The following is a 19,399-nucleotide window of genomic DNA, read 5'->3' on the forward strand; positions in this document are numbered from 1 at the left end:
ATAAACTGAGTCTGTTGTACAGTTTCTCATTAGGTTGAATGAATAACTGACTGTAAATGTAGGTATTGTGATATAAACTGAGTCTGTTCTACTGTTTCTCATTTGGCTGAATGAATAACTGGCTCTAAATGTAGGTATTGTGATATAGACTGAGTCTTTTCTACGGTTTCTCATTAGGTTGAATGTATAACTGGCTCTAAATGTAGGTATTGTGATATAAACTGAGTCTGTTCTACAGTTTCTCATTAGGTTGAATGTATAACTGGCTCTAAATGTAGGTATTGTGATATAAACTGAGTCTGTTCTACAGTTTGTCATTAGGTTGAATGAATAACTGACTCTAAATGTAGGTATTGTGATATAAACTGAGTCTGTTCTACAGTTTCTCATTAGGTTGAATGAATAACTGGCTCTAAATGTAGGTATTGTGATATAAACTGAGTCTGTTCTACAGTTTCTCATTAGGTTGAATGAATAACTGACTCTAAATGTAGGTATTGTGATATAACCTGAGTCTGTTCTACAGTTTCTCATTAGGTTGAATGTATAACTCGCTCTAAATGTAGGTATTGTGATATAAACTGAGTCTGTTCTACAGTTTGTCATTAGGTTGAATGTATAACTGGCTCTAAATGTAGGTATTGTAATATAAACTGAGTCTGTTCTACAGTTTCTCATTAGTTTGAATGAATAACTTGCTCTAAATGTAGGTATTGTGATATAAACTGAGTCTGTTCTACAGTTTCTCATTAGGCTGAATGAATAACTGACTCTAAATGTAGGTATTGTGATATAAAGTGAGTCTGTTCTACAGTTTCTCATTAAGTTGAATAAATAACAGACTAAATATAGAGACTCTGATATAAACTCGATCGTGTTCAAAACTTTTTCATCAGACTTGACAAAATGCTCAACTTCTTCGTACGGATTGTTCTGTAAAGCTGCTTTTTGACAACACCTGTTCTAAAAAGCACTATATAAATAAACTTTGCTTGCTTCCTCTCCACTAGGACAACCTGGAGTACCAGGCCATGTTCAAGGGTTCCCTGAGGTCTTTTAACGGGACCAAGGCTCACAAAACAACTACATTCCTCCAAGAAGTAGGGGGTGCTGCTCTGCCTGGTAGCGTGGATTGGAGGGAAAAGGGCGCCGTGACTGAGGTTAAGAACCAGTTTACCTGTGACTCCTGTTGGGCCTTCAGTGCGGTGAGTTAAGAAAGAAAAAGAGAAAATTGACTTTTCAGGATTACAGATATCTAAAAATAATTAATAGAAGTGGTTAAAAAAAGTATTAGATGAAAGGCTGCACTGTAAAAAAAAATCTGTGTAATTTATAAAATACTGGCAGTTGTGGTTGCCAGAATGTCACAATGGCAATGTATAAGACATCATGGTATGTTGTTTTGGCAATATACATTTTAGAGAAGAGTAATTTGCTTTAGAAATAACAGCTATGATATAAACTTGTTCTTGGTCAGCTGTTGTAAAAACAACAGATTTACTGTAAACATAAATACAACCTAGCTTAGTGATAAACACTAGTGATGGGAATTTTGGCTCTGCTGACTAAAGAGCCGTATCTTTTGGCTCCTGAGTGGTTCTTCAGATTTTTTGCTGCTTAAATTAATTTATTACCAAAAAATGTGTAAAATGAATTACCAATGTAAAAACATATTGCACATTGTATCAAATGTTTATTATTTATATGGCTTCATTTATATATTCAACATGGAGCAGAGTGCTACAAAAATAAATTACAAAAATCAAAGACCCATCTAAATTAGACAAAAAGGTCCAATCTCTGATTGTGTGTATTATTTTTACATTTGTCCAGTGAAACAACACAGCATCAACAAAATATCACTCAACAACATATGAAGTTTCCTGTCACTCTTTTTCCTCACCTTTGGAGCGTGTACTCTGTCTGACTATATTGTGTCTCCAGAACAAACTTTCTCCCTCCCTACTGTTTGTGTGTTCACCGTGTTGTGTGTGTTTGTAACCCCTTCCCTCCCCCCTCCTGCTCAGTGAAGACTCACAGACGCCACCACACATCTTGACCAATCACGCTTTAAAAGGAAAAGAAAAATCGGCTCACAATCAGGAGCCGGCTCCTGTCATTCTTTTCAAAGAGCCGGCTCTTACAGCCAGATCGTTCGTGACCGACCCATCACTAATAAACACAGTACAGCGTAATTCAAATAGATTCATCAAGCTCCATATTTTGACAACCGTGAGGTGCCTAGGAACCAATCACATACCACTTGGAAGAGGGGGTCATAGAGTTCCTGACTGTCACTGGAAGATGGCTCCATGCAGCCTGTAAGGAGATGGAGACCCCTGAGCAGAAAGTGTTCTGCGTTTTCCACATTAATAAGAATAAATCCATCATAACTATGCAGCGTGATTTTCATCGGAAGTAAACCTCTAACCGCTCAGAGTGTTCGTCATTGGCTTCACAACACTGAATGATCTCTGAAATCGCATTGAAAGAGCCGTGACTGCAGTGACACCCAACATCCTAACATACTCAATCGAGTATGAGATGAATTTGAGTTTGGCGTTGATGTTGTCTGAACAGCTGGAAGAGGTTCATACTGAGCACTTGTGAAATTACATAATAAACTTCATTCTCATATAAACCATTTACAATTTACTGCATTGTTCTGTAGTGATATACAAGTGAAATAAAACATTTTGAATTTGGATTAATATTTTTGAATCGCACTGAATTTTGCAATGTTCAACTTTACATAATTTCATTGCAAAAAATATGTTACAACATAAGGCTTTATAGTTGGTTGGCATTTTACAGTCAACAACTGCTCATGATTAATTACTAGGGATGCGTGATGTCAGAATCATATTGGTATTGGCTGAGATTGCTTTTGTAGAACTTATTGACACCAGGCCAATGCTTAGATTGCAAACCAATATTTAAAATTCAAAGGCTACTCGAACATGTTGAGCCCCCTTACACCAAACCCAGTCTGACCTGATCCCACCAGAGCTAGACAGAATGGTAGTGACTCACATTCACAAGCTCATTGATGATAATCTGACATCCGTTAGCCTTACTATGGACATCTGGATATATGATGTGAGTCCTATGAGTATTCGTATTTCTTAGTTGGTGGCAAATTGTCCTAACTGATCCAAATGTCCTTCCATATTTTTTGTGTCAGTATAGAAGTAGGTTGGTTTTTGCTGAATGGTGAAAAATGTAATACTGTAAACTGAAATGTACATATTAGCAAAATCTGTAATTTGGACAAAAAAATGTTTATTTTAGAATAAAATAGGATACTTGCTTTCCTGTGACATTATAGTATTATCCTTTTAATTTCTGTTTTCTACATATTATGACATCTTTTTAATTTCATTTCTGTTTCTTGCTGTATCTCGATATATTTGATTTGTTTTCTACAAATAGTTTTTACAGGATGGCATCAATAAAAATAAACTCAATATGTCAAAACCCTCTTAAACACTAATAACCTCACATATAAACACCACAGAGAGAGAGAGAGACAAACACACATAGTGAGAGAGATAACTGTGTTGAGGTGTGTGAGCACCATTTAATCTCTCTACTTTTAACAGACTTGGACAAAATGTTTTTTTGGACAAACCACTAACCTACAGGGAGAGATTGTAGCATTAAGAGAGAACATTATTAGAGGTAGAAAATAAACCAAACAATTGTCTTTCTCCCTTCATTTCTCCTCTACTTTCTCTCAGACGGGGGCGCTAGAGGGTCAGATGTTCAAGAAGACAGGGACACTGGTGTCCCTCAGTGAACAGCAGCTGGTTGACTGCTCTTTCGGTGTTGGAAGCAATGGCTGTGGAGGTGGATGGCCATCACAGGCTTTCCAATATGTGATGCAGAGCAGAGGCCTGCAGACAGAGAAGTCCTATCGTTATGAGAACATGGTGAGTTTAATGGGTTTATTGGTGAGTGAGTTATGAGTTGAAGTTGAATAGTCTCAGGTAGTAGTGTAGTAGTGTGCTGTATGGTCAAAAATTTAAATCATGGAACAATTAAAAATTCACATATATAAACCGACATTTTGTAATTTTAAAATTAAGGCTTTTTTCTGAGTCTCTTAAAGTTGAAAAAAGATAAGAAAAATAATTATGAATAAGTAAAATCTTATATATATTTTTTTTTTGCTAAATAGTAAAGACAAAAATGGGCAGTATGTAGATTAACCTATAACACTATTGTGTTCTAACACTAACCCCACTCACCTGGTGTTAAATGTTGTTTCAGTTATGAAATTCTATTAGTTAGAAATTTGCCTAAAATGTGACAGCTATTTGTTCAATTTTCTGTTCCACTTTAAGGGGTACATTCTGGGTCCTGATCAGGTATTGAAATATAATTGGCTGAAGCACTTGAGGTGAAATAGGAAAGTCAGACAAGACACCAATTTCAGCTTTGTCAAATTTCTTTGTGAAACTCATTTCTATTACATGACTCTCAATAGGAGCTCCCTGTTCTGACGTTGCTAAACATAAGACACTGCTGGAATTTGAAAAGTTAAAATATGAGAGTTATTCACACTTAAATAACAAATGGTCAACAGCATTTTTCACACACTACATGTACACAATGTAGCATAACAAAACAATTGTCACGATTGGCCCCTCCCAGTCCTGTCCATGTGCATTTGTTTTGGTATCTGTAGTCCTGCCCCTCGTTTCGTGACTCCGCCCCTGATTGTTTTCAAAATTTTAAATCATGGAACTATTAAAACTTCACATATAAAGGGTTATTTTTTTTTAGATGTCTCTTAAAGTTGAAAAAAGACAAGAAAAGTAACTATAAATTTTCCCTTTGTTACCCTGTGTTTGCACTTTGTCTTTGCTGGTCTTTGTATCAGTCTTTGTTTGATGTGTTGGTCTTTGTTAGAACTGTTTGGTTGTTTGTGTTGCTCGTCATGTCTGCAACCTGTTCTGTACGTTGTACCTTGACCCTGGACCGTTATGACCCTGATTCTGGATTTGCCCTCAATAAAAGTCGCTTACCTCCGCACATGCGTTCGCTACCTCGCTCCACGTTACAACAATACGCAGTACAAACTATACATAATGCAGAACTATACACAGTAAAGAACTATACAAAACACAGGACTATGCACAGTGCAGAACAATATACAATATAGAAGTATACACAATACAGAACTATACACAGTGCAGAACTACACACTGTGCAGAACTACACACAGTACAGAACTACAAACAATGCAGAGCTAGACATGGTGCAGAACTACACACAGTACAGAACTACAAACAATGCAGAGCTAGACATGGTGCAGAACTATGTACAGTACAATACTATATACAGTGCAGTACTAGACATGGTACAGAACTACATGCAGTGCAGAACTATACAAAGTACAGAACTGTACACAGTACAGAACTAGACATGGTGCAGAACTATACAAAGTACAGAACTATGCACAATACAGAACTGTATACAGTGCAGAACTATACAAAGTACAGAACTATGCACAGCACAGAACTGTATACAGTGCAGAACTGTACACCATACAGAACTATACACAGTACAGAACTATGCACAGTACAGAACTGTATACAGTGCAGAACTGTACAAAGTATAGAACTATGCACAGTACAGAACTGTATACAGTACAGAACTGTATACAGTGCAGAACTGTACACAATGCAGAACTATACACAGTACAGAACTATACACAGTACAGAACTGTATACAATGCAGAACTATTAACAATACAGAACTATGCACAATACAGAATTATACACAGTACAGATCTGTATACAGTGCTGAACTATACACAATACAGAACTATAGACAGTACAGAACTATACACCATGCGGAACTATACCTAATACAGAACTGTATATAGTGCAGAACTATACACAATACAGAACTATACACAATACTGAACTGTATACAGTGCAGAACTGTACACAATGCAGAACTTTACACAGTACAGAACTGTATATAGTGCAGAACTATACACAATTCAGAACTATCATGCCTATAATACCAGTCATCATGCAGTGTAATCTCTTTGTTCCCATCTCTCCTTAGGAAGGGAAGTGCAGGTTTGATCCACTGAGAGCGTATGCTACCTGCCTCACGTATAAGAACGTGACCAGTGGAGATGAGGCTAATCTGCAGCATATTGTCGCCTCAATTGGACCTGTTTCTGTAGGCATAGACATCAGCCGTCACACTTTCCAGCTCTATGAGTCAGGTAACCTCAGTAACTAGTTGTTTCTATGAGCTGCCTGTGTTATCTGTGTACAAAAGTGAGGAAAGGGAAATTTCTGCATAATTCAGTCACTGAGAGTCAGAGAGGTTTGGTGTAAAATGGTTGATTGTAGAGACTTAGATGTCTTTAAAGTGGTAGTGATGGGAACCAGGGGTCTCCATGACTACAACACAAATATAGACATTTTATTTACTCTCCTTAACTACAAATGAACCTACACGTGTCTTCTGGGTTTTATATAGAATGTTAATTTCCTGCACCTTTTCACCATGAATTGATTTTTAAAAATCTTCTTAGAACTATCACAAAACAATATCTCAGACATCAGACAACAAATTCAATAACCATCTCTGTGACTGAACTTTTAGAGGTGGACATCTGGTTCCTATCACCACCACTATGAACAATTCTGACTCTGTACGTTTCTAGAACAGATAATTTCACACCAAACAGCTTTGAATAAGTCTGTTATAACATCTTAACTGTTTATGTAGGAATTGGAATTTTAAGCAGAAAGATATGCTAACAAAATCTTGTTGGGGCAAATCCAGGAGTCAAAGATGCAAGCACTAGGACATTCAGATTCAGAAAACTGAATTGCATGGTTGTCATTGGTAGTTCATCTGTCTGCTGCTAAAGATTCAAGATTCAAGATTACTTATTTATTTAGTACTTTTTACAACAAGTGTTGAAAGGTAGCATTTTAAACAAACAAACAAACAAATAAATAAATAAATACATTTGTTAATATCTGTACATCTTGATGCTCTGATTGATTGTAGGTGTGTATGATGATCAGTACTGCAGTGATATTCACCTGAATCACGCTGTCCTGGTTGTTGGTTACGGCACTGAAGAGGAACAGGAATACTGGCTGGTCAAGAACAGGTAAAAGGGACAGGCTAGTGAAAACAAAGAAAGTAAAGCATTGAAAAGCAATTGCTAAGTGAATGAACATGGGAGGGGTCATGTGGTCTATACCATTACATTTCAACTATAGAATAGAATAGAATAGAATGCCTTTATTGTCACTATACACAGTACAATGAGATTAAAAGCAACTCCATCTCAGATCGTTCGGAATAGAACGGGGAGGGGTTGTGCACAGTTCTATGCGTTTTGTATATATGTGTGTATATGTATATGAAATAAATATAGAAACAAAATAAGAACTATCTGTGTGTGGGTGTCTTCAACTGACCATGTACTTCGGGCGTGCTTTCTGTTCAGGCTTGAGTTTATGGTAACACATGCATGTCTCTTTGCTGAGCTGGTAATGGTATCAAGTTTCAAGTTCTTTGTTAAAATCTGTGTGCTCTCTCAGTTCCCATCCTTGTGTATTAAACACACACACACACACAAAAAAATACGAAACAACAACAAAAACAACTTTGAGTGTCCTTTTCAGTTGATTACTTTTACCTTTAGTTTTCTGGAACTCTTTCATTTGAAGATGCTGATCTGGTGTTTCTTTTGTTTGGCCTTAGCTCGCCTTTTTGTTTTATCAACTCTTCCATGAGGCTCTCCTTGTAATTTCTGCAGTAGCTCAGCAGTAGCACACTCACGCTATGTTGCGAGGTTGCAAGTTTGAGTTTCACCCAATATAACCTTGCTTTTCTCTTTCTTTCTCCACCATTTTTGTGTCTCTACCGCTCTGCACTTGAGTCCGTCTCTGTGCGTGATCAATGGCTTATTGCATAGCTAGCTGAGTATCTATCTAATGCAGGGGTTTCCTGTTCAAGCCTCATGTGGGATAAGCTAGACACCATGTTACAGTGAATTCTGAATGATTCATGGTAGATGCTGAATAATGAGTCAAAAAGCAATGGATTAACTAAATGTACACAATTTTCCCTTTAGCCCAAATGTAGTCAATCAGCCAAGAGGCTACATGACTAAACGTATACTGCACCAATTAGTATCCTCACACAATTAAATTAATCTATATTGAGTTGTTCAATAATCTTGAACAGACCTGCTTATGTGGTTTCTATCTAAAAATAATGTTGCATTATTAGAAACAGTGGCATATTCAATTTTGTCTGTACTTTAGTCCATGTTTATAGATACCAATGTGCCATAATGTGTCAAAAAACAATTAATGAAGACTATTAGAGATACTGAACAACTCCACACGGTCAAAGAATGATGTTAGCACCATGCTAATTAAAACTATATTAAGCTTCCATTACTTGGTATATCTTTATATATACCAGTCATGGGCAGTCATGGGCTGGAGGTTAGGGATCCAGCCTTGTGACCGGAAGGTCACCGGTTCGATCCCCAGAGCTGACAGCACATGACTGAGGTGTCCTTGAGCAAGACACCTAACCCCCAACTGCTCCCCGGACGCTGCGGATTGGGCTGCCCACCGCTCTGGGCAAGTGTGCTCACTGCCCCCTAGTGTGTGTGTGCTCACTAGAGTGTATGTGGTGTTTCACTTCACAGATGGGTTAAATGCGGAGATGAAATTTCCCCATTGTGGGACTAATAAGGGTCACTTAATCTTAATCTTTAATTATCGGTGCAATCTTGGATGACAGCCTGTTTAAGATTGATAACAAAATATGAAAGTTGCAGTTTAATGGGGTTCACCTTAAAGCAAAATCTCAAATATCTTATTTATTTATTTTGCAGCTGGGGTGTTACATGGGGTGAAGGAGGCTACATCAAGATGTCCAGGAACAAGAATAACCAGTGTGGTATTGCCACAGATGCTGTCTACCCTGAGGTTTAAAAGGTACAACTTCATTGCAGGGGTTCCATTCTCCATCCACAGAGATCTACACTGTTGGGTTTAGTTCCAGCTGTGTTTTACAGCAGAAAAATAATATTTCAGTGTAGTCATATAATTTCAGAACCATTCATGTGGATTGTTAGCTGGCTTTCATACACTTAAACTCTTTTCCTATCTAGTTTAAGGGTGAAAGCGATAGTATTTCTAGCACATATTGGCACTGATTACTGTAGTTAACATAGCTATAAAAAGGAACAACAAAGGTATCTAAAAACTATAGCTAAGCTTATGCTAATATGTTTGCTAACAGCTGCTGAACTGCAACTAATGTTCAATACTGCAGCAACATATTTGTTAATACTATACACAAATTTACTCATACTTTCCTGAAGTATACAGTTTTCTCCACAGACAAGTTGAAAGATATCCCACAACAATGTGAAAGGCTGACGTCAGATTACAGGAAATGCTGGTTGCAGTTTTTTTGTTGCTATTGACCATGTTAAACCTTCAAAGGTTTTTAGAAACTTTCACGTAAACTTTAGTAATACAAACTGAGTTGTGATCCAAGAATAACCGAATGCATAACTGGCTCTAAATGTAGGTATTGTGATATAAACTGAGTGTACTATTATTAGTACATCCATCCATCCATCCATCCATTTTCTAAGCCGCTTCTCCGTCAGGGTCGCGGGGGGGTGCTGGAGCCTATCCCAGCAGTCTTCGGGCGAAAGGCAGGATACACCCTGGACAGGTCGCCAGTCCATCGCAGGGCAGACAGACAGACACAGACAGTCACTCACACACTCACACCTAGGGGCAATTTAGCATATCCAATTGGCCTGACTGCATGTCTTTGGACTGTGGGAGGAAACCAGAGAACCCGGAGGAAACCCACGCAGACACGAGAAACTCCACACAGAGAGGACCCCGGTCACCCGGTCGGGGAATCGAACCCAGGCCCTCTTTGCTGTGAGGCGACAGCGCTACCCACCAATGCCACCGTGCCGCCCCCATTATTAGTACATATAAACTAAATTTGTTCTACAGTTTCTCATTAGGTTGAATGAATAACTGGCTCTAAATGTAGGTATTGTGATATAAACTGACTTGAAAGCCACAGTAACAATCTATTTAATTCTGAGGGACAAAGAAAGGTTAGAAAATGGTTTTATATAAATGAATTATCACTGTTTTTGGTATATAAAAGCACACCTCACACACCTCATGGAAAGTTATAAATGACAAGAAAATGTATAAGTCCTTTAAAAGTTCAATGAGCCACTTCTAATAAATGTTTTTTTTGTTTGTTTGTTTTTTTTTCTGTTTTTTTTTTTGCAGATGGGAGAATATCAGAGCCTTAGTGAGTATGTTATATCTGAGCAGCAGCTATGGAACATCAACACATCATGAACAGTTCTTTAAAAACTGTCTACAGTTGCTGAATGTCTTTTTTTTACATTTTTGTTTTCCACGTTTCAACTTTTAAATTGAAATCTTTTTAAATTCTCTTCTCAATCATTTATGATATTGTGCAAAGAAAAATATAATAAAAAAAGGACTTTCTGCATTCACAAAAAATGAATATAAACTTCCAATATTCACTTATTGTCATCTGTCATTTTACAACTAATGTACAATGTGTATTGCAAAAATAGTCTAAGAAAAACAAAAAGCAGTGTTTGGAAAATTCTGTTTGCATTAAATTGAGAAAAGTTCAAATATAGGATTTTTAAAAATTTTGTTGTACCTTAAATATCTGCGCATACAAAAAAAAAGAGCTTTTTTACTACTGTTTACATTCATTACTAATAATTTAGTCAATCTGAAAACGTTTCCTCTAAGGTTGAATGGTTTCTTGTAAAATGTCTCTCAAAGTTCGACCGTTTTACGAATCTGAAGTCAGCTTCTTATTCACCAGTTTCTTGTTCGATTTTCCTGTTCCACCTTAAATTGTATCTGAGACTGCATTGCTATGTGACCTGCAGTCTGCACGCCAGTTCTCGGTTGTTTTCAGTCTCAAAGATATTTTTCTGACACAGCAACCCCCCCTCCACTCTCTACAATGAGACCTGAAGTTATAAAATCATTAAAGAAAATAGGTATTACGGCTGTAACATGTGATGCGTGGACATCCATTATCACTGGATCATCTCCCCTAGTGTTTAGTCTGACAGATATTCCATGTGGAGGAAAGATTACTTAAAGAAACCGACTTGTCCCTCAACTGAACACTACACATGAAGCTGCAGTGTAAGCCATTGACAAAGATGCAGTAAACTCTGTGAAGAAGAAAACGTGCAGAGATAGAAAGCAGGTAATGAAATGCAGAAAGCAAATTTTTAACGGCTGCAGAAAGTGTGAAGGAACTCATGAACCATGCTGGTGCCCTGCTTTGGTGTAGTATGCCAGAAATATGGTAAGCAATCACTTTGCAAAAGCATGTAGCAGAATAGGCAGTTTCTCATCTACTTCTCAGCTACTGGAGCTAGACTAAAGCATGCTAATTTAGCCAGCAACATAATGAGCAGTCCAAATAAATAAATAAATAAATAATATAGGGTTTGCATTTTACAATCTTAATATGTTAGTTGCGCTCATAAACTCTTAGCTACATTTTTACCATAGTAATGTTTTATTTTAGCCTATAGCATGTGTGCTGAATACCTCAACATCTCAAGAAGTCAAAGTTACTCTGGTACTTAGGGCAGTGTAGCGTCTCATACACAGATAAACTCTCAAAACAGACCTTCAGGAAAAACAGACACCAGCTGTGGAGGATTCACCAATGCTTGTTCAGGGACATAGACCTCAAATCAAGTGAACAGCCTGTCCCACTCTACCAGATCACTTTGTATATGAGCCAGACCAACCAAGCGCACAAGGCTTTTTACAAACAAGCACACAAGTATAGTTGTGGTATGTATGGACATCTTTTTCTATAAGACACATTTGTCAGTAAACAGATGTTAAGTCAGGCCCTAAGTCTATTATCCTGTGTCAAAGACACTTACTACACATACTACACTGTTGATGATTGTCCAATAAAGCTAGGTTTACATAATCTTGTTTCCCAAAAATGTTACCTGGCTAAATTGGTCTGGTCACATTAAGATTGTGTATAACACTTTACTTCAGTCTTTCATCATAATGATATTGTGGCGCTTACATTGCTGGTGTGAGGAGGGGACGTGGTTCAGCTGCTGAGGCCCTGCGGCTCTTAGCTCATCTATTGTGTGTAATTTTCTAAATAAGAGCTCCAAGAGCTGCAACATCTCCTGCTTCATTCTTCACTGTCACTGTACTGACCAATAGAAATTGTCCAACGTGACTCAGTATTAAATTTTGCTACATTAACTTTTGTTGAAAGTTAAGAATATTTGTTCTTTTCCTGCAGACTTAATTTGTTGGAGATATGAAGGCTGATCTAACAGTGATGATAAACTATTACACAGTATAATGTTGTGTTGGTGAAGAAGAAGACCCAGGACACACAGTGTTTCAAACAAGTGCTCTTATATTAACACAACAACAGGGGAGACCCATTGCTCAGCGCTGCTGAATGGCTGTGAAGTAGGATAGGTCACCTCCAGCCACACGTATCCAGTCTAATGTCATCACTAAACACACCCAACCAGCCCTGTAGCCCAGCTCAGAACATAACAAACAACACATACACACAATGTTATATATTACTGTTTCTGACTGATACATATATATAATAAACCCTCAGCAGTCACAAATTTCACTCAACATGTAATGGATTTGATTATTGCTGTCATGATTGATCAGCTTATGCTACTATATTAAATTGTCAGAACTTCAGATGTCCAGCTGGCTTAAAGTTAATGAAAGCATAGCTTGGTTTAGAAACCTCTATCTGTAGTACAACCAAAGCTGGTTTAAAGGGGATCTGGCCACTTCCGATTTTACCCATTATATCAAAAACCCTGTCCTCTAGTTTGTGGTGAACTATTTTTGTAGAACAGAGCATGTTTGATAGAATCAGTAGTGCAGCAGAGTGGCAGAAAAAGACAGATAATAAAGCTAGTAAGCAGGCAGAACTTTCATGTTACTTCAAGGTTTAAAGGCACAATGGACCAAAAAAGTTCTTTTTGCAACATGAATAATCATAAACAGGATTACATTGATTTAAACCACAACAACTGAAATATTACACTTAAACAAGTATTCAGACTCTTTGCTATCACACTCAAAATTGAACACATGTGAGTCTTGGTTCCAGTGATCACCCCTCCCTCTCCCTCTCTCTCTCCCTCTCTCTCTCTCTCTCTCTCTCTCTCTCTCTCTCTCTCTCTCTCTCTCTCAATGTTTGCTGTTAACTGTAAAGTAATAATGTCTGATTCTGTATGAATTAATCAGCATGATTATCAGTGAAATATATTACAGTAAAATCAAAGCTGATATTGGTTTTAATTGTACATTATGTTCTGAAAAGATATCAGTGAAAATATACAAGGCTGTGAATGTGTTTACTGCCTGTAGAAGTTCATACCTTTTAATGTAAGCTATAGTCCAGGGATCTGATTGGCAGCAGGTCTCACTAAAATTTCATTATTAATTAAGCAACCTACCTATAATTTTGTCTCAAACACCCCCTGCAGAGTCTTTTAGGGACTCTAAAATACTTTATTGGAAACAGATAAACTGGGACGTCTTATATTATTAACTTACCGTGAAATGCATGCAGTTTAATGTAAACCTTGTTCCTTACACAGCTCACAGAAAGTGTGTAAATGTGCTCTAGCAGAGTGAACTGTGATTAGTCTCAGCTCTTGGAACTTTAGCTTTAGTGTTTTTTCTGTACAGATTATTTCCAACGATGTAGCCAAGACAGCTCAGAAATATGTTCAGGTTGTGACAGCGGAAATATGAAAAAGTAATTCTGTACTTCAGTAACTAGGTACTTCAGTAGTTTTTCAACAAACTACTTATTTACTCTTACTTGAGTAATTTTAAGTACTAATGCTTTTACTTGTGCTTGAGTAAATTATCACTATAGTACCAGTACCGTTCTTACATGCAGGCTCACTTTTTTTAACCTCAAGTCTGGCACACCTGGGTTTGTAGATCTTCTCACGTTTCTCTCTGCAGAACATCTAAATCTCTTTTAGGTTGGATGTGGAGCATAGCTAGACTGAACAGGTCTCTCCATAGGGATGCAAGTTATCACAGGACCAGCCAGTTGAAGTGGTGAGATTGGAATATCATTCCAGAAACTTCCCTATTGGATGGGGAACCAATAAGCTTTGGGGACTACATATGACAGGGACTGGAATATTCTCAATGCCTAAACCCTAAGAACCACAGCATCTCAAGTTTCTTATGGACACAACTCAATTGGGATTCTTCTGACTCCAATTCTCTGTTTGATCTCACTTTAAGCTAAACCAGAACTTTTTTTGTTAGAAGCTTGCATGACTTTTCTATCTATAGACATACATATATACACAATCTCATTCCCAAAAAAGTGTAGTTGAGTAAAATGTAAATAAAAATGCAATGATGTGCCAATCATTTAAACCCTATTGTAACGGAGCTCTCGTCCGTTCCATGAAATTTTAGAAAACACAAGACAACCTCCAAGTTTTAAAGACTCTTTTATTGTTACCCACATGGCTGCAGTGGCAAACACCAGGCGGACCTTTTTGAGACTCTGCAAATCAAAACAATTGTGATTATCTTGCACTGTTCAGGGTGGCCAGTTGATGGTGTAGAGAATAAACAATTTATCTATTATTCTATTTATTTGAAATAACTTTGTTTTGTGAGGAGTTTGACTTACCTGTTTGTTGCAGCATGGCAGCAGCCTGTTGCAGGTCAAAGGATCCGAGCCTAGGGGGGTTGTGGGTTATGTAGTCTTGGGGTTGTCCTATAAGTGGAATGTTCCATCTCCCATGCTTGAGCAGGGGGAGGGGGACCAGCTTTCATGGTTCCAAATAGTAGTTGCAGTAGGAATGTTTTAATATTAAATGTTTTATATTTATGTTAAAATATTGATTAAATAATATAGATTAACTAAAGTAAAATGTATAAATATAAACAATTGGTACATTTTAAAACTTACCTGCAAACTTACCTGTGGTTGGTTGAACCCAATAGGTTAAGGGGTTTATAAAATGGAGAACTCGCATGTTTGGTGAGAGTGAGGGTGAAGCTAGCTTGGTGTGCAGTTCTGTTTGTAAGGCCATAGTTGAAGGCATTTTTTTTTTTATATGAGTTTGTATCAAGTTGATCAGTTTATTTTGTTTTGTTTTCCCTTTATTTTCATTTTTCTTTTTGAATTAATTATTTTTGGGATTGTGGAACACCGTGCACTTTTTTGCTGTGGACTTAATAAACCTTCCTGCATCGGAACTTCCCGTTTTCCAGTGTTTTTAAACCTCCACTCAGCTATCCTGTAACACCTATATTTCATTTTCAATAGTACAAAGACAACATATCAAATACTGAAACTAAGAAATTTTATTGTTGCAATATTTAACAATTTTGAATTTGATGACACAATCCAAAAAAGTTGGGACAGGGCAACAAAAGGCTGGTAAAGTTGTGTGATGCTAAAAACACGTGGTGGTTAATTGGCAACAGGCCAGTAACATGACTGGGTATAATAACAACATCACAAAATCTGGTGGGGAGGGGTTCACCACTCTGTGAAAGAATGCATGATCAAATAGTGCAACAATTCAAGAATATTTCTCAATGTAAAACAGCAAAGAACTTTTGATTTTTATCATCTAAAAGATTCAGAGAATCTGGAGGTATCTCTGTATGCAAAAATCAGTATTTGCTGGTTGTGATCTTTGGGCCTCAGACAGCACTGCATTAAAAACTGACATGATTCTTTGGTGTAAATCACTGCATGGGCTCAGTAACACTTCTGAAAACCACTGTCTATGAAAATAGTTTGTTGCTGCATCCACAAATGCAAGCTAAAACTCTTAAACACAGAGAAGAAACTATACATAAACAGGATCCAGAAACACTGCCACCTTCACTGGGCCTGAGCTCATTTAAAATGGACTGAGGGGAAGTAAAAAGTGTCCTGTGGTCCAACTAATCAACATTTGACATTCTTTTTGGAATTCATGGACACTGTGTCCTCCAGGCTGAAGACCACTCAACTTGTTATCAGTGCACAATTCAAAAGCAAGTATTCATGATGGTATAGGGGTGCATTAGTGCACATGGCATGATTGACGTGTGCATCTGTGAAGGCACCATTAATGCTGAACGATACATACATGTTTCGGCCACATATACTGCCAATCAGATTACATCTTTTTCAAGGAAAGCATCAATTATTTTGGCAAAACAATTCCAAACCACACTCTACATGTATTACAATAGCAGTGCCCTTTATTAAAAGTGCCTAGGTGCTATACTGGTCTGCCTGCAGTTCAAACCTGTCACCACTCAAAACATTTGGCATATTATGAAATGAGAAATATGATGAAGGAGACCCCAAATTGTCAAGCAGCTGAAATTCTATATCAAACAAGAATGGGAAAACATTTCACTTCCAAAACTACAGCAGTGTCTCCTAAGTTTGAAAATGCTTACAGAGTGTTGTTAAAAGACGAGGTGATGAAACACAGTGGGAAACAGGCCCCCACCCCAGTTTTTTTGGAACATGTTGCTGGCATCAAATTCAAAATGAGCATATATTTTACAAAAAACAATAAAATATCTCAGTTTCAACATTTGTGTCACATCTGCTGCCTGCCATTCTCCTGCCCACCATGGGAGATCGCTGTCGCCGGAACATTAAATGGTCTCTTCATTCTTTGACCTTTTATGTTGGCCATTTTGTATATATACCCTGTGTTTGCACATGGTTTTTGTGAAGTCTTGTTTGGTTTATCTGCAATTCTGTGCATTTATATTTCTGATTCAGTTTCTGGTATTTTGACCTTGCACTTTGTTTGTTGTTGACTACTCTTTTGGATTTGCCCCCTTTGGATTTGTCTGCATTCTGTGGCCTACTTTTCTGGATTTCTGACCCTCTGCTTGTTATTATCTACTTTGAACCTGGAATTAAACTTGCAATTGTCTCCTTCCCCTTGTGTGAAGCAGTTTATGACAATTTGATATGTTGTCTTTGTATTATTTTCCTTTGCAAATATGTTGTAAATGATTTGAATATCATTGCATTCTACTTTTACTTACATTCTGCACAGCGTCCCAACTTTTTTGTAAATGGGGTTGTACATTTTCTACCTACAGATATACATAGAATACATGCATTTATACAGCATATCTTTACACAGACAACATAGGACATATCACGGGATGTTATAAATGTCGTGAAATTGTCATTTAAATTTTGTTACAGAAAAATCATGTTTTGTGAAACTGTGACGTTTGTGTTTATTCCTTTGAATGTTTTGCATTTCTGCATTTAACTGCTTGGTCACAAGAGCACATTTACACACCTTTCTGTGACCTGTGCAAGGAAAAAGATTACATTAAACTACATGTACTGTATTTCATGGTTACATGACTCAAAGACCATGCAGAGCATGTTACTATTTAATTAAGGTCATTTAAGAGAAACAACTCAAAGTCAGCATTATGAGTAGATTGCTTAATGATGTCATTTTAGTGAGATCTAGTGAGACTCCCTGGACTCACTGGGCTGACAGGAAACAAATAAAAATTCATTATCATGAAAAACGTGGCATAATAAATATTCTGTCCCCATTTGGTAGGTCTGTGACACAGTGGCTGTGGCCCTGAGTGGACTACCACATTAATATAACAGTGCTGTTTCTACATTTAATCTCATGCAAGATGAAAAGTAAAAAAAAAAACTTCAACTACTGAGTTCCGGACCTCAGTGTCCTCATAGCTAGTTACGGCCATGGGCTTAACACTATTAAAACCTTGTCTGAGTGATGCCCTGATGTATCTGAGGGCTCGTTATTAATGTATAACATGAAACTAACAGACATCCAAGATCGGATGAAGGTCACATGAAAAAGAAAAGGGAAAAGGAAATCCCCTGTTGTGTACCCTGTTTCTTTCTTATTTCAGTAGTGTACTTTCTGATGATGTTGTAATATAAACTGAATTGAAAGCCACAGTAACAATCTGTTTGATTCTGAGGGAAGCTTGTCTGTGTTGCTTGTCCATTTTACAGAAGTTTTATTGCTAACTATACAGCAAGTATTAATTTGCTATGATGTTTCGGCTTCATCAGCTCAGACGTGGTGAGATCTGAAACCCCAATGTCTGTGTCAACTGAGGTTTATTACACAACATGAAGTTTACGAAGTATATTTTCATCATTTGGGAAGTAGGTTGAGTGCAGCATCAGATAAGCCATTGCCAACATGACAGTCAAGTGTTTGTTCCAACATGTGGTCTGAATGACAGTAAGTCACAGTGTACCCAAAGTTTCTCACTAGATTGAGTGAATAATTGAATCTAAGTTTAGGTATTGTGATATAAGAGTAGAGTAGAGTCTCTTCTACAGTTTCTCATTAGGCTGAATGAACAATTCCTTCTAATTGTAGGGTTTTATGATATACACTGAGTCTGTTCTACAGTTTCTCATTAGGTTGAATGAATAACTGGCTCTAAATGTAGGTATTGTGATATAAACTGAGTCTGTTCTGCAGTTTCTCATTAGGTTGAGTGAATAACTGGCTCTAAATGTAGGTATTGTGATAAACTGAGTCTGTTCTACAGTTTCTCATTAGGTTGAGTGAATAACTGCTTCTAAATGTTGGTATTGTGATATAAACTGAGTCTGTTCTGCAGTTTCTCATTAGGTTGAACGAATAACTGGCTCTAAATGTAGGTATTGTGATATAAACTGAGTGTTCTACAGTTTCTCATTAGGTTGAATGAATAACTGACTCTAAATGTAGGTATTGTGATATAAACTGAGTCTGTTCTACAGTTTCTCATTAGGTTGAATGAATAACTGACTCTAAAGGTAGGTATTGTGATATAAACTGTCTGTTCTACAGTTTCTCATTAGGCTGAGTGAATAACTGCTTCTAAATGTAGGTATTGTGATATGAACTGAGTCTGTTCTGCAGTTTCTCATTAAGCTGAATGTATAACTGGCTCTAAATGTCGGTATTGTGATATAAACTGAGTGTTCTACAGTTTCTCATTAGGTTGAATGAATAACTGACTCTAAATGTAGGTATTGTGACATGAACTGAGTCTGTTCTACAGTTTCTCATTAGGCTGAATGTATAACTGGCTCTAAATGTAGGTATTGTAATATAAACTGAATCTGTTCTACAGTTTCTCATTAGGCTGAATGAATAACTGACTCTAAATGTAGGTATTGTGATATGAACTGAGTCTGTTCTACAGTTTCTCATTAGGCTGAATGAATAATTGACTCTAAATGTAGG

General features: G+C 37.2%; 1 protein-coding gene across 1 annotated transcript in view; it reads left to right on the forward strand.

The window, feature by feature from the left end:
• Positions 1 to 19,399, forward strand: part of LOC108413039 (procathepsin L-like) — a 161,528-nt gene that overhangs the window by 134,545 nt on the left and 7,584 nt on the right. The window contains exons 4-9 of the mRNA XM_037542165.1: positions 1,011 to 1,205; positions 3,741 to 3,932; positions 6,082 to 6,247; positions 7,048 to 7,153; positions 8,903 to 9,005; positions 10,344 to 10,365. Coding sequence (XP_037398062.1) covers positions 1,011 to 1,205; positions 3,741 to 3,932; positions 6,082 to 6,247; positions 7,048 to 7,153; positions 8,903 to 9,002 — 759 coding nt within the window. The 3' untranslated portion in view covers positions 9,003 to 9,005; positions 10,344 to 10,365. The remainder of the gene's footprint in view (positions 1 to 1,010; positions 1,206 to 3,740; positions 3,933 to 6,081; positions 6,248 to 7,047; positions 7,154 to 8,902; positions 9,006 to 10,343; positions 10,366 to 19,399) is intronic.

Source organism: Pygocentrus nattereri, chromosome 10 (assembly GCF_015220715.1).
Source record: "Pygocentrus nattereri isolate fPygNat1 chromosome 10, fPygNat1.pri, whole genome shotgun sequence".
Classification (NCBI taxonomy): domain Eukaryota; kingdom Metazoa; phylum Chordata; class Actinopteri; order Characiformes; family Serrasalmidae; genus Pygocentrus; species Pygocentrus nattereri.